Source organism: Aedes aegypti, chromosome 3 (assembly GCF_002204515.2).
Source record: "Aedes aegypti strain LVP_AGWG chromosome 3, AaegL5.0 Primary Assembly, whole genome shotgun sequence".
Classification (NCBI taxonomy): domain Eukaryota; kingdom Metazoa; phylum Arthropoda; class Insecta; order Diptera; family Culicidae; genus Aedes; species Aedes aegypti.
In genome coordinates this window covers 154,015,539-154,032,394 of record NC_035109.1, presented here as the reverse complement: position 1 = coordinate 154,032,394, position 16,856 = coordinate 154,015,539, and the positions used below count along the sequence as shown (strand labels likewise).

At 36.5% G+C, this 16,856-nt stretch overlaps 2 protein-coding genes across 2 annotated transcripts in view; one reads left to right on the top strand and one right to left on the bottom strand.

The window, feature by feature from the left end:
* LOC5564163 (signal peptide peptidase-like 3) overlaps positions 1 to 16,856 on the bottom strand; it is a 221,800-nt gene that overhangs the window by 178,722 nt on the left and 26,222 nt on the right. The window lies entirely within an intron of this gene.
* LOC110678024 lies at positions 2,562 to 5,050 on the top strand. Its single transcript, XM_021850392.1, has 2 exons — positions 2,562 to 2,859; positions 3,180 to 5,050. The coding sequence occupies exon 2, from the start codon at positions 3,190 to 3,192 to the stop codon at positions 4,309 to 4,311; it is 1,122 nt and encodes a 373-aa protein (XP_021706084.1). The 5' UTR covers positions 2,562 to 2,859; positions 3,180 to 3,189; the 3' UTR covers positions 4,312 to 5,050.

Genomic DNA, 16,856 nt, shown 5'->3' with positions numbered 1-16,856 from the left:
AAACGGCATTGGGCTAAATGGCATTCGGCCAAATGACCGAAACCTTATACCAGTTGTACAAACATTTGTTTTAAATTATCTCTACAGCTGGTCACTATCACTAAACAGGTTCAATAATATTACGAATACATGTTGCATGATTTCTTAGGTCCCTTCATTCTGCATACTATTGGTGATCTAACGCAAAGCTAAAATGCTAAGATGGCGCTGATGTTCTAAAATGGTGATTAGCGCATCCTAGTCGAAGTGACCTGTGATAACTTTGGAAGAAAAATCACCACAATCATTTAACTGATAAGAAATTGGCAATTTAAAGCACATGGAAGCGTAAATGTTCATTTGTATTTGCAAAACTTTCGCAAATGTGTTCTTTGTCTCGATCTCTCCCTATCTGATGGTCCCTTCGATATCGAGATGTGGAGAGGCGACTGTAATTGGAAAATGTCTACTTTCAGAGTGCTAGTCATAAGGAACACTATAGTTCAAAATAATTTCAAGATTCTTATCTAATTATCAAAAATTTGAATCAAATTATTTCAATGTTTTAAAAATTGATTAGAAGTTGCTGCTAGAAAAAAAAAAATCAACGAAAAAAGTCTTCATCATGAAAGTTAGCTATCAACTTCTGTTTTATCTAAATTCCACGGTCAAAATTTAGATATGCTTTTGTATAAAGGCCTTTAGTCATGCTTTTTTCGTAAAATTGTTTTTTTTTCGGTGTAGGAAAATAAGGTTCAATTTTGACGTTTACTGACCTTGTTGTTTGCTAATTTCATGAAAGAGTAAAATAGATGGGCTGATTTTTGTACAGAGCCACTTTCGGAACTAGTAACAGTTTTAGGCAATATATTTTATTGAGCTTGAGCTTGATTGACCGCCCGTAGTTGCTATCCCGTTATTGCCATAACAACTATATTCACACAGAGAGCCAACAGGTAGCACTTGGGACTAGTAAAAACCTTCAATGTGTGAGTACAGGTCGATATGGGATATGAAAATATGTTCATATATGTGGAATATGTTGATGTGGTGTTTGCTTAATGGAAGCCGAATATACCTCTGCACCTCCACAAGCACCACGGATAAGGGTTTTGAGACTGGGTTGATGTCGTGGTTGAATGTCCTCTATTTGCCACGCATTCAAAAATTAATACACTTTGTTTGAGAATGATGTGGTAAAACATGAATTTAGCTTAGTTACAACTAAAATCATATTTTCCCACAACATTTTCAAACAAAGTGTATCAATTTTTAAATGCGTAGCAAAGTTCATATGAAAACATGAATGTTTCGATGGAAAAGGATGTTGGTTTGAAAGTAATTGGTATATAATAAATTGTTATCACTACACTATTATCAACTCAAGTTACTCTTAACTCTTAACTCGATTTTAAAGGGACCATAAAATTGGGGATGTATCGATGTACAGAAAACACATTTTTTAAGTACGTTCAAATAGTAATTATAACGTGTTAAATATCAAAAGTCCAACCATTGATTTTTTATGAAAATGATCAGTGGAGACCCGATAAAGAAATTAAAACATAATTATATTAACTGTTGATATTTATAACATGGTTTGATTCAAATACGTTTCTGAAAAAAAAAAATTCATAGCAACATAAGTTTTGATTTATTTTCAATATAACTTACAGGCTCCTCTGATTTACAGCTACAATCGACATAAGATGGATATAACCCGACATCGACTTGACATCGACCCAATTACATTTTGGTCATCGACCCACACATTTTAACCCGACGTCAACCTGGCATTGGTCCGACATCGTATATCCGAGATTTGATAGACGTATCAGATCGAGAACAGCCCATATGTTTCTTCTGTGAACTAGCCGGCCCTCAACCCATCAGCGCACGATCATCTAGAACGGCGGCCAGACATGTTGATGGCCTCATTGGTAAAGCAGTGCGTGTCAGATATGCCGCAGACCTGAATTCAACTCCCGTCTTGACCAATTTTTTTTAAAGTTGAAATTGTTAATAAATCTTTGAGCTGTTTAGTAGAATACCTATAAGTAGATGAAAAAACCGAACTATACCATTTAATTCCACTAGAGTTTGTATCCTTTGACAGATACGCGTATTTCGACCTCAACTGTAAGGCCGTCTTCAGTGTCGTGTACAAGTCGAGTCTAGTACATGACACTGAAGACGGCCTTACAGTTGAGGTCGAAATACGCGTATCTGTCAAAGGATACAAACTCTAGTGGAATTAAATGGTATAGTCACAGACAAACAGACGTCACACTCTCATCATTGTCCATGGACCACCTTTTTAACGGTCAATTCAAAAATATTTTAGGTGGCCAATCCGCCACCCGCAGCGCTCGCATCATTTTTGTTCGTGTTTGACGTTTACACACTACCGCCATCTGTTGGCGTGTCGGCCAAACACACCGATTTTAGCATTGGGCGTACATGTCCTCGTGACTATGATTTTGATCCAGATTTGTTCTAAGTGTTACGTCTGTTTGTCTGTGGTATAGTATTAAATTCGGTTTTTTCATCTACTTATTGAAATTGTTTTTTGATATTATTGCGACATTTGCACCCATTTAGACTGCACCTAAAATCACGATTATCAAAGTCGAATCTCGCACACGATTTCGCTGTTTGTCAAGCATACTAAACAAAGTAGGTAATCTAAGATTTCCATAGAAAATGAATTTTACAGCACCTCCATTTCAAACCCCTTGCCTCGTCTGCGCAACTGTCAACAACTCGTTCGAGTGTAAACATAAACAATTTGTGCTCGTAAATGTTTCGCTTCTCTCGTGATTTTAACTTCTTCTAATTAAGTACGTAGCGGTATTCACAGATCAATATCGAAGTTAATTGGTAAGATAAACCCACAGACAAACAGACGTCACACTCTCATCATTGTCCATCGACCACCTTTCTAACGGTTGATTCAAAAATATGGTAGGTGGCCAATCCGCCACCCGCAGCGCTCGCATCGTTTTTGTTCGCGTTTGACGTTTACACACTAATGCCATCTGTTGGCTCGTCGGCCAAACACACCGATTTTAGCATTGGGCGTACATGTCCTCGTGACTATGATTTTGATCGCGATTTGTTCTAAGTGTTACGTCTGTTTGTCTGTGATAAACCTATTGAAGCATTAAACTTAGGATTTGATCGTTGAACATTGTTTGCAGACCGCCGAAAATGCAAGATCCAATCGAGCACAGTGACTTTACGGAATCCGACGAGGAGGTCCAGGGATACATCGAGGAACGATTGTTTGATGCTGATGAGGAGGAAATTGAGATGGATTTGGGACAAGAAGGAGATGCTGTTTCCGATGCTGAACCAGACGGTGATCCTGAGGAATCCGTTGCGTCCAGTAAGAATGGTGAATCGTCTCTGTTTATAGTGAGCCTGATTGTTTCGCTACGAGATTTCAAAGGACAAACTTCAGCCGGAGAACTGGACACTTGGATGGTTTGTGCGAATAGTGTCGAAGAATTTCTGCACAGCGTTTGGGTACAATCGAAGAAGCACCTCGTTCGTCACATCATAACGGTTTGTGATGATGACGGCAATATTACCTACAGTTGGAATCCGAAAAAAGTGATTGATGAGGCAGATTTCATTCACTTTGCTCTGTTTTATGACAAGCAAAATCGACGAACCATATCAGTGGATAAATTGACGACGACCATACTGCAAAATTGGAAAACAAAATCAACTGTAGAGCTTTTGCTGCACCGATATTCCCTTGCTGTAAACTCGAAGAGCGTATGGAAGAAAGTGGAAAAGGCGCTTATCGATGTTGTACCTAAAAATAGGGGTGGTGCCGCGACAACAGAATACGCTCAAGAGCTGGCAAACGATCTTCGTCGTAGACATGGATATATTTGGAATGGTCACGATATTGCATGGAGTATCTGGGCGAACAGCATACTTGCTTCACCAGCTCATCAGCATGAAGCATTGAAGGAAGAGTCTACACCTCCGGCAAGCTGTGTGGAACTATTATCATTGCGAGAGAGTGAGCAGATTCGACGAATTCGACGCGAATACCGCATAGCACATAACGTCAACGATGGTTACCATGCGGAAGTGAAAAAAATCGTGGATGCTTTAGCAGAGCTGAAGGAAGCACACCAACATCAAGGTTTGATGATTACGGCATTGGAGAGACACATCGAGAACCTTGCTCTGAGAAGTCAAATAGGAGAATCTTTCATCAGTTCTGCTGAATCAGCTTTAGATGCTCGTGATAACGAGTTTTCAGCATCAATTGCGTCGCGAGTGCAAGATGCCGAAGACGTGGACCACATGTGAATTACCAATGAGACACTGAATCAAATTTGTGTAATGAATTTGTTGTGCAATATCCGAATTTATATTATTGTAATAAAAAGAATAAATGATTTAAAACATGTTTTGCGCTTTATTTTTCATCCATTTATTTTTTTTCTTATTCAATGTTACTTCGCTTCTTACAGTTTTCTTCAAATTCAATGTCCAATAGGCTGGCTTGATCGTTGGCTGTTGGATCAAACTTACCACCCTGAATGTAGCCACACTTTCTGAACAAATTATTCATGTTGTAGTTCGAGAAATGCTTCATAATTTTCGCTATCGTAACTTTCAGTTTTATTTTTCTCAGCTCATCGTATTCACGCTGCAAGCGCTTTTTGCTCAATCCAAACAAGATCTCGATCGGGTTCATGTGCGGGCAATATGCTGGCAGAAAAATTATATGGATTCCGAGAGATCTGAAGTAATAAACCAAGTTCGGATCACAATGTATCCGAGCTCCGTCTAAGATCCATACAGAATGGAATCCTGGATGGTGTTGAACGAGTCCACTGTTGAGCGCAAATCGTTTACAATAATCAAAAAATTTTGCTCTCGTGAATGTTCCTTCAGTGTGGCACACTTCAATCATACCATCTTGCCCAGCAAAACACAATAAGGATTCCCGAGGTTTCCTAACGAACTCACCTCTGAACAATAGGCGCTTTCCACGAGCACCAAATCCCTTGTTTCGCAACATGGCCTTATTATCGAAGCTGACTTCATCAATAAAAAGGAGATTATGATAATCCCATTGGATAGCAGACAATTCGTTGTAATATCTAATCACATCTTCCTCCTTTATTTGTAAAGCTCTGCGTTCAATAGTTTTCCATGTCATGCCCTCATGATGCAAGATTCTACAAACTGATGCCACCGAGATTGTTATATGGAAATGCTTCAGAAAAAGTTTTGCTGCTTCGTCCAGGAATGTAGTCGGTTTAGTATGAAAAAGTTGAACCAACCAACGACGCTTTTCGGCACCAAATTTTTGGGCCGTTCTGGAATAGTTTACACGATCAAAATATCCATCTTCCTCATAGCGTTGTATCCAATTGGAAATCGTAGTTTTGTTTTTCTTATAAATTGTGGCAAGTTGTGATCGTTTAAGGCCCAAAAAGTAATAGCCGTATAAAACATGGTACACAGTATTTGTTGATGCTCTGCGATTTTTCACTTCAGCTATGATGTTGGCCATATTTCACAAACATTCACGCTCAAATATAAAAAAATATCTGTAAAGTTAACAAAATTATAATCAAACAAAGTGTGCAGCAAAATTGTTTGTAAACAATCCATGTTCTCATTGCAACGACACGTCACTGATCTGTCAGTTTGACAGAGCGAAATTTGGAGAATGACAGTGCACGATTATCATCAAAATCTAAGCAGTCATAAGAAAGGCAATATTATGTTCTCAAAATAGAATAGCACCGAGTTAGAGATGTATCAACATACAGAGATGTACCTATGTTATATCGAAGAAACCACGCGTTCCATCGTGTTACAGAACATTGAACATTGTTCTCTGCACTAGGTCACATACTGCTACTTTTTGGTATACAGCTTGGCTATGGTGATGATGAGAATGCTTTTTGAGTATGTCTGATTTTCAGTGCGCATCGTACCTTCGTGCTGTGCGTACACGAATTCTCTCTGCTCTTGGAAGTTTTCTTAAAAACTACCTAAAGCAATAAAACAGTACTTTTCAGTGCTACAAAAACAGTACTTTTCAGTGCTAAAATTAAAAACGGTACTTTTCAGTGCTACTAAAACAGTACTTTTCAGTACTATTTTTTCTACTATTGATCCCTTTACGATCCTTGTTTGGACCCGTGCCTTCGATTTTTCGTTGGACCCGTTGGCGAAAGCTAGCGGTGGTAATCCTTCTTGGATACCGTCTTGGGAAAAAACCTTTCGAAGGTCACGTCTTCTTTCGTTTATTAATTAAACATGGTATCAACAACAAACAAAAGGAAGGGTGAATCTCTGAATTCACTACTTCCTTCCAAAAAAGTGGGTTTTAAAACTGTCACTACACGTGGCAAGAATGGAAGAAAGGACGCTTCCCCGGAATGCGAACTTTCTTCCAAGGGTGAAATGAATAATTGTATCGAAATGAGCAATCAGTTCGATGCTCTAGACAAATTTTCCGAACACCAAATCGAAGCAGCCTCTAGCCTAGGCTCTTTGATTCAAGTGAGGAAGCAAAGAGTGCCGCCTATCGTGGTCAGTTGTTCCGAATTTGCGGGATTTAGGCAGGAGATCTTGAACTCCATTAGGGGAATCAAGGTTTCCTTCCAAATCGCAAAGAAAGGAGACTGTCGCGTTTTGCCGGAAACTCTTAAAGATCGCGAACTTCTTCTCAGATATCTTGAAGAGAAGAAGCACAAATTTTTTACTTATGACGACAAAACTGAACGTTTGTTCAAAGTCGTCTTGAAAGGTCTCTCAAGTGACTATAAGTCACCTGAAGAGATCAAAAATGGAATAAATGATTTACTTGGATTTTCCCCAGTCCAAGTAATCATTATGAAAAAGAGAACCCAATCTGGCATTGTTCGGAAAGGGCTTTCTCAAGAATTTTATTTAGTTCACTTTAACAAAAAAGAACTAAATAATATTAAAGCTTTAGAAAACGCAAAACTTTTGTTTGATGTCCGTGTGACATGGGAACATTTCCAGAAACCTGGAGGAAATTACCAGAACCCCACTCAGTGCCGTCGGTGCCAAAAGTGGGGTCATGGTACAAAAAATTGTCGCATGGATGCTAAATGCATGATTTGCGGAGGTTCTTCTCACGCCAAAGACGTCTGTCCAGTGAAGGAAGATACCACCAAATTCATATGTTGTAATTGCGGGGCTAACCATAAGTCCAATTTTTGGAATTGTCCTTCACGCAAAAAGGTTATTGAGGCTCGTGCCAGGCAGATGAAAGATAATATCCGTTACGATAACGGTCGTTTCCGGAATTTGCCTGGTAGAGTATCGAACAATGCTCATTTTTCAGTTAACGATCGCTTGATCATGAATCATACCCATCAGGAAGATCATAATCATGCTCATTCACAAACTAATTTTAATCCGTCGGGTAGCCGTTCGAATCTTTCCATTTCGAATGTATCTACCCACGGTAAATCCTTTGCCGATATCGTAGCAGGAAATTCGAAATCCTCCCCTGTTCGATCCATGGGTACCCATTCTACTTGTTTCAAATCAAATGGAAAAAACCCTACCGCCACAGGTAACTCCGCTTCTTCGTCTACCGGAAATTCCAATGGGAAATCACATGACATGTCTGCCTCTGATTTTAATTTTCTAACTGAACAATTGAATCTAATGATTGATGCAATGTTCAAAGCCACCACTATGACTGAAGCAGTCCAAGTAGGTGTAAAATTTACAAATCAAATTGTTATTGGATTACGTTTTTCTAATGGATCCAAATAATAATTTAAATATTTTAAATTGGAATGCTCGTTCTCTGAATGGTAAAGAGGACGAGCTGTTTAATTTGCTTACGGTTAATAACGTGCATATAGCAGTTATTACCGAAACGTATTTAAAACCTGGATCTAAACTCAAAAGAGATCCTAACTTTTTTGTTTATCGTAATGATCGACTTGATGGGGCATGTGGGGGAGTTGCAATAATCATTCATAGGCGTATAAAACATCAACTGTTTTCATCATTTGAAACTAAAGTTTTTGAAACTTTAGGTGTTTCTGTTGAAACACAGTTTGGTAAATATACTTTCATAGCTGCCTATTTGCCTTTTCAATGCTCTGGGCAGCAAGTTAATTTGCTCCAAACTGACTTGCGTAAATTGACTCGCAATAAGTCAAATTTTTTTGTCATTGGTGACTTTAATGCCAAACATCGGTCATGGAATAATTCTCAAAGTAATTCCAACGGCAGAATTTTATTTGATGAGTGCTCTTCAGGATATTTCTCAATTCAATACCCTGATAGCCCCACATGTTTTTCCTCTTCTAGAAATCCATCTACGATTGATTTGGTCTTAACCGACTCTAGTCATCTTTGTAGCCAACTGATTACTCATGCTAATTTTGATTCTGATCATGTCCCTGTTACATTTCAAATATCGCAAGAAGCGATTCTCAATCCTATCAGCTCCACTTTCAATTATTTACGAGCCGACTGGAATATATATAAAACGTATGTTGACTCCAATCTTGATGTTAACATTTCTTTAGAAACTAAACTTGATATTGACAATGCTCTTGAAACTTTAACAAATTCCATTGTTGAAGCCCGGAGCATTGCAATTCCAAAATGTGAAGTAAAATTTGAATCCGTGATTATAGACGATGATCTTAAACTCTTGATCCGTCTTAAAAACGTGAGGAGAAGGCAATTTCAACGCACTCGCGATCCTGCTATGAAAATTATATGGCAGGATTTGCAGAAAGAAATCAAGAAACGTTTTGCTCAATTAAGAAACAAAAATTTTGAAAATAAAATTTCTCAATTGGACCCTGGCTCTAAGCCCTTTTGGAAATTATCGAAAATCTTGAAAAAACCTCAGAAGCCAATACCGGCATTGAAAGAGGAAAACAAATTATTACTAACTAATTGCGAAAAAGCTCAAAAACTTACTATGCAGTTTGAAAGTGCGCACAATTTTAATTTAGGACTTACTAGTCCAATTGAAAATGAAGTTACTCAGGAGTTCGAAAATATTCTCAATCAAGAGAACGTTTTCGAAAATGCCTGGGAGACTGATTTGGAAGAAGTGAGAACTATTATTAAAAAATTCAAAAACATGAAAGCTCCTGGCGATGATGGAATTTTCTACATCCTCATCAAGAAACTTCCAGAAAGTAGCTTATCATTTTTAGTTGATATATTTAACAAATGTTTTCAATTGGCATATTTTCCTGACAAATGGAAAAATGCTAAGGTTGTTCCAATTTTAAAACCAGACAAAAATCCTGCAGAAGCTTCTAGCTATCGTCCAATCAGTTTGCTTTCCTCCATCAGTAAACTTTTTGAAAAGGTTATTTTGAACAGAATGATGGCCCACATCAACGAAAATTCAATTTTTGCCAATGAACAGTTCGGATTCCGCCATGGACATTCGACCACTCATCAACTTTTACGTGTAACAAATTTGATCCGTTCCAACAAATCTGAAGGCTATTCTACTGGTCTTGCTCTTCTAGACATAGAAAAAGCATTCGACAGTGTTTGGCATGAAGGTTTGATTGTAAAATTAAAAAACTTTAATTTTCCAACATACATTGTTAGAATAATTCAAAGTTATCTGTCAAATCGTACACTTCAGGTTAATTATCAGAACTCCAGATCTGAAAGACTTCCTGTAAGAGCTGGTGTTCCTCAAGGCAGCATTTTGGGACCAATATTATACAATATTTTCACATCTGACTTACCTGAGCTACCTCAGGGATGTCAAAAATCTTTGTTTGCGGATGACACAGGCCTCTCCGCCAAAGGACGAAGCCTGCGTGTCATCTGTAGTCGATTGCAAAAAAGTTTGGATATTTTTTCTTCATACTTGCAAAAATGGAAGATTTCTCCTAATGCTTCCAAAACTCAACTAATAATATTCCCACATAAACCAAAAGCTCTTTATTTGAAACCTTCAAGTAGACATGTTGTCACGATGAGAGGGGTTCCAATAAATTGGTCAGATGAAGTTAAGTATCTAGGGCTCATGCTAGATAAGAATTTAACTTTCAAAAATCACATTGAGGGCATTCAAGCCAAATGTAATAAATATGTAAAATGTCTCTATCCCCTTATTAATAGAAAATCAAAACTTTGTCTTAAGAACAAGCTGTTGATATTCAAACAAATTTTCAGGCCAGCCATGTTGTATGCTGTACCAATATGGACTAGCTGTTGTAATACCAGGAAGAAAGCTCTGCAGAGAATTCAAAATAAAATTTTGAAAATGATTCTGAGGCTTCCTCCCTGGTATAGTACCAATGAGTTACATAGAATATCCAATGTTGAAACATTGGAACAAATGTCAAATACAATCATTAATAATTTCAGGCAAAAATCGTTACAATCTTCTATTGCCACGATTAATGCGTTATATGTTTAGGTTAAGTTAGGTTAAGTATATTAAAAACGTTTTTTTTTTCTCTTATAAGCAGGTGAAATCAACTCACCTGTAAAAAAACTGAACTGCTGCGGCAAATGAAATGTAATATGTTGTTAACAAAATGTAAATTATATCTTAAATTTGTTTTACCAAATTAGGATGATAGTGTTGTCAAATAACACAGAACACCTAGATATAAGAAATGAATGTAATGTTTGGAATGATACTAATAAAGATTTAATAAAAAAAAAAAATAAAAAAAAAGTATGTCTGATTTATCAATTTCCCTGTTTTTTGAGGTCTTCCGTGTTTCTTACATTTGTTAAAAATCTTTCTAAATCACAACAGAAACAATGACACTTTTGATAAATATTCCATTTTCTATACTTTCACTATGAACCAAAAACATTTTCCAAAGATTTAATGTAAAAATTAGTACATTTCAAACCATCTTTACGATAGGCGATTTTTACTATTCCCTTGAATAAATAATTCAAATTATATATTAACACATATATGGAGCTTTTCGGTAATTAAATCCGCATGGTTATTAAATTAATTAACTCATTACGCGAGGTAAAGATGGATAAATTACACTGCGGAACACGTTTTTGTCTCAAACATCAAAATACCAGTATTTACTTAATTAAGGGTTGCTGAATCCATTGCCGTTTTCAAAAATATCATAGCACGTCTAGTTTTTGAGATAATGCCTGTTGAAAATGCAAAATTTGACTATATCAGCCAACTTGCATGCAAGTTTGCCAGCTTGTATGGCAATTTTTTTGCTTAATTTGCCGCAGAATTCAAACTTCATGTGTCAAACAACAGTCATCATAAGAGTTCATAATATTGTCGGTGCTCAAAAATTATGTTTTGATGGTTTAGAAAAGTATTGTATTTTGCCATATAAGAGAAACGAAGAATTTTGTATGGAGACTGCAAGCATGTTGAAAAAATCGATTGAATCTTAATTTAATCGTTCAATTTCAACCAAATTATCTTTAAAATGAAAGTTCAAATCCTATTATACATGCTAAGTGGATAAGATAACAAAAAAGTTTGATAAATCATACTTTAAATTTTATGTGAACATCGATAAGACCAGTGTTTTATACAACTTTGGCGAGCTGTAGCTAAAAATTGTGTCGCACTGGAACATTTCTGAGAACGGCATCAGATTCAGCATCCCCATATCTACTAGAGACACATAATTTGGTTCTTGTGACTCGCAAAATAGTTATTTATGCAACAAGTTGCAAAATGATGATTTTTTCAGCACGAGTACAACGAGTGCTGAAAAAATCGAGTTTTGCAACGAGTTGCATACAACATTTTTTGCTATTTCGAAAAATGCCGTTTCAACTCGATGAACTCTAAAAGCACAAACAAACATTGCAAGAGAACCCTCATGGGCATACAGCCATGCGTAGTTTCAATTCAGTATTTTTCAATCACGTAGGCTGTGACACAGTAGTACCGTGATGCATCAATACCCGGACACTTAAGCAAGACCAAATGTTCAAACACTATTTTTACTAAGTTTTCTTCAGATTTAGTTGAACTTCAATTATGCTACTAACAGTCTTACATCAGATCTTGGGAATAATGATGAATTTCATGGTAAAAACTACTAAAATGTAATGAGATTCGGTTTAACAATGTAGTTTGTCTTGTCCTTAAATCCGGACATCTGAAGCAATCTTTGGCTTTAAATCCGGACACTACTGAATCAAAATCCGGACAGCAGTATTTAACATTGAAAACTGATGAATTAATTCATAAAACATGTCCCAACTCAATTGAATATAACAGTCGTACGAATTTCTACCATTAATGGGCTCCAGAATATTTTACAGAGCTATTTGTAAGCGATTTTGTGTCGTAATTACCTCTCATGAAACTGATGGCATCCTATTAAGGGTGGCTTGTTTAAGCTGCAACCACGAAGCTACATTAACGGATTTTTTTTCATTAAACAGCATTCTGATTATTCATAACACTTTGCATAACTATTTTTCACGTTTCCACATAAAGCCATTTCACAAATATTAACACACGCAGGCAGAACACAGGGTTTTAGTACGATGTCCGGATTTGATGTCACTTGCACATAATTCCGGACAGCAGTTTTTAACGCCAATTAATGTATATTATCTCAATATTTCACTGCAGTTGTGTTGTCAGATTGTTGAACTATCACTTCGTTTATTTTTATGATGCAAAAGTTGCCAAAAAATATTGTTTAAACTAGTTATTATCAATTACACGTTATGGTACTTTTGCGTGAGTAATAAGCACTTAAACTTGCACTGTAGCAGAATGACGTTCAACTGGAGGAACATGTTTGTATTTATTTTTATTATTTTTTTTTAGCAATGGTAACTAGATTATAAACGATAGTAAAATAATTAGCATTTTTATAAGTTGAAATTGTGAATAATTCCAAACTGTTTAATACTCAATTATACCTGTAATTTATGAATAATATTCGAGTGTCCGGATATTGGTACCGTCCGGATTTTGATTCACCACGGTACCCATGAATGCATTCATTCATGACATTCGAATGTCACAATTCTTCTCGTTCCCATCGGTATCATGCAGATCTATATTCCCTATTAGAGGAATGAACAGGTAAGAAAGCACAAATGCTGGACGATCCGACCCTACATCAGTATCGCCAACCTGTGTCGGAGCCTGATCACACAACGGATGTAGACTCTAGTGAAGTGACTCGCCGTGTAAACCACATGGAAAGTCACTTCGCTCGAGTCGAGAATTGTCACCTCGCTATAGGACACCGACAATTCTCACCTCACGTCAGACATAGAACAAACTGAAGAATCAGATGCAATTGTGCTTTTTCTGTGCGGCATGTAAGGCAAGACGAATCGGTGAGGTGTCGACTCGCTTCCATTTGATTAACATTAGTCGCATCACGACACCCGAGGAGAGAACGATTCGTCGCGACTCACACGCCGCGCACAATAAGCATGGCATAAAGAGACTAGGACACTGGGTTGTTCGGTTGACGCCTACCAAAACAGTACTGAAAAGTGCTACTTTTCAGCACTGAAAAGAGTGCTGAAAAGTAGCACTTTTCAGCACTGTTTTATTTGGTAGGAAAAGTAGGCCGTTACGTTGATCAACTTCTCAATGAAAAGTTGATTGATTTGCAACGGAATTGCAAAATAGTTATTTAAGCAACAAGTTGCAAAATGATGATTTTTTCAGCACGAGTTGTACATTTATCCAACGAGGCTTGTCGAGTTGGATAAATACGACGAGTGCTGAAAAAATCGAGTTTTGCAACACGTTGCATACAACATTTTTTGCAACTACGAAATATGCCGTTTTAGTTGGATTATTTCGAGAAACAGAAGGCAACCCACATGAACAAACATCCACGTGTAGTACCGACTCAGAGTTTCCAATCACGTAGGCTATGATACTGTTTACACAGGACTGTCACAAATGTTCACTCTTCCATCGGTAGCACATTTGAACTACATTCGGAACAGGTAAGACGCTGCAATTTTCTGCCATATTTCACAAACAGTTGTCCCTCATGTTGGCAGATGAGGCCCGCACAATCCGCCGCAGAAAGATCCGGATTTTTTTGAGAGTAAACATTCCAACTTAACTACATATTCTATGTCCGCCAGACGATCATATTCTTAATCAAAAAGACTCTTCTGAGTTGGATTTGGATTGCCCAACGTATGTAGAATAAGAAACTAGTTGAACAAGTGTTTGAATAACCCAGAGCAATTAGAGAAGAAACGTGCGGTAAGACTTATGCAATAGTTAACGACTCCAAAAAACAGTGCTGAAAAGTGCTATTTTTCAGCACTGTTAACAGTACTGAAAAGTATCACTTTTCAGCACTGTTTCGTTTAGTAATAAAATTAGGCCATTTATCGTTCATATCCTAAATGAAAAGTTGGTTCACATACAACGGAATTGCAAAAAAGTTATTTTTGTTACGCTGTGCTACGGGTGAAATTATGAAAAAATCCATAACTTTGAGTAAAACTCTCATATTTAAATAGCATTGACCACCATGCCATTTACACGGCGTGTCTGGTAGAACAATATTATCGCAAAAAAATAGGCATCGCTAAATCTTCCAACATTCGAAATTATATGTTTTAGCTTTCATTTGACGTGTTCCCCAAAAAAATGCACCGAAGGATCCCGAACATTTTTTTTTTTACTTTAAATTTTTGTTCCTTGAAGTACATTATTTTCAAATATAATCATGATAAAAGGCAGTTTTTTTAAGCTCGATGGCAGCCCAAATTTCAAATGAAAATTGATATAACAAAGATATATAAGATAACATGTTGTAATGGACATAACTGTCCTATGTGATCTTGTGGATTTAATGTGCCATAGGACACTTATTAGGGGTCATGCACAAATTATGTCACGCTCCAAGGGGGGGGGGGGGAGGTGGTTAAGCCAACCGTGACAAGCCTTACAAAAACTTCAAAAGATTTATACAAAAAAAGTGAACAAGGGGAGAGTCAAAAAGTTGAAATTTAGCGTGACATAATTTGTGTACCATCCCTTAGTATAGTGACATAGGACACTTATCAGTTGAGTTCAACTAATTTTCAGCATTTTACCGAGATCCACTCAGCTGAGCCGTCAGCAAATTAATTTAAACTGATATGTCAGCAAAAAAAATCAAGTTTACTTAAACAGAGATTTGCAACAGCAGAGATTCTGATTTAAGTATGTATTTGATTCTAGTGTATAACTGTTTCTTTTCATGTTTAAAATAGATGATAATTTTTATTCTGTCTGGAATTACACCCCTATTGAGACGAAGCCAGCTTCTCAGATAAGAGTTCTTCGGATACTCAATAACTAAGAATTTGATTCGCCAATCGTTCATTAATGTTTGTTTTTTTTTTTATATTGTATGTCAGAAAAATATTCTCGACCGATGAGATCGAATCAACCATCCTGAAAAAATAACGTAATTCATAACAATTTCACGTAACTTTTCCTACAATTACATATTTCAGTGTTAAATTCCGTACGAATTCAAGCTGAAAACGATTGATTTGAAATAGATCTCTTTTAAACCATTTTTACAAATCAATAACACTTACTGCTGTGTTAATATTTTCATCTTTTTTACAATTAATATTATACAAAGATGCTTGATTTACTAGTTTGGTGGTGATATAATAAGGGAAAGGAGATTTCAGTCCGTTGAAAACTGTGTTTTTTATTTAGTACTAGTGGTCCCGGCAAACTTCGTCTTGCCATCAAGTAGGCTGTTTAAAAACGCCAAGCTAATCCCGTGTCGAAAATGACAGATTAGTTTTCTCCCGTTTATCCCACTATCCTGAAGACTTTCCTGAACTTTTTCTTCTCACAAACACGTGTTATTGGTGTTATGCTTGTCAAAAAACCACTTGCACGGTGGATTTTTTTTGTTTGATTTAACAGGAAATATCTTCCATTATATTCTTGTTAAATTTTGAAATTATATGTTAAAAACATCAAAACAATTTCAATACTATTAAAAAAGTATTCGGATTGTCACTTACTCCGGGTACCTCAATAATATGTTCAATGAGGATTTTTTAAGCTTTTTGCTAAGGCTTGGAGTATAGGGCGTTTTAGCATATTCCATTTACTTTCGTAGGCTGTTGTGATGTTGATCCATTTTACTTTTTATGAACCGCATAATAATAACGGTTGATTGGCAAAGAAAACTCTCAATTAACAACTAAATACCCAACGAACTCTAAGCTGGGAAGCAGGCTATGTCACTGCAGAGGTGTAATGACAGACAGAAGAGGAAGAAATTTAATGTATTCTTACAATGAAAGTAAACAGTGCTCGGTTCGATATACTTCCACAGTACGTATAAGTGAACAGTCGAACTCCCAACATATCTAATCAAATAAGTGTCCTATAGCTCATTAAAACCTCAAAATCACATAGGACAGTTCTGTTTTTTATTAAATGAAACCAAATATATATTTATGTATAATTATTTTATGAACTTATATATGAAAATGAAACTTTCATAGAGCTTAAGACCAACGAAACTGATTTTCACAATGATTACATTTAAAAATATTGTACTCTAAAGAACCAAAATTTTAAACAAAAAAAATGTTCGGGATCCCTCGGTGGATTTTTTTGGGAAACACGTCAAACGGAAGCTAAAAACTTATATTTTTGAATGGTGAAAGATTTACCGATGCGTATTTTTTTTGTGATAAACCTTTCCCATATACACGCCGTGATTTATAAAATTTGTGAAATAAAAAAATAAAAGAAAAAATATTAAACATATGTAAACTTTTGCACCACTCAAGCTTTTGCCCCACGATACCCTACACTTAAACCTATTGCTGCACACCGTTCAGCACTTCGCTCGGATTCATTTTTGTGTTTGGTT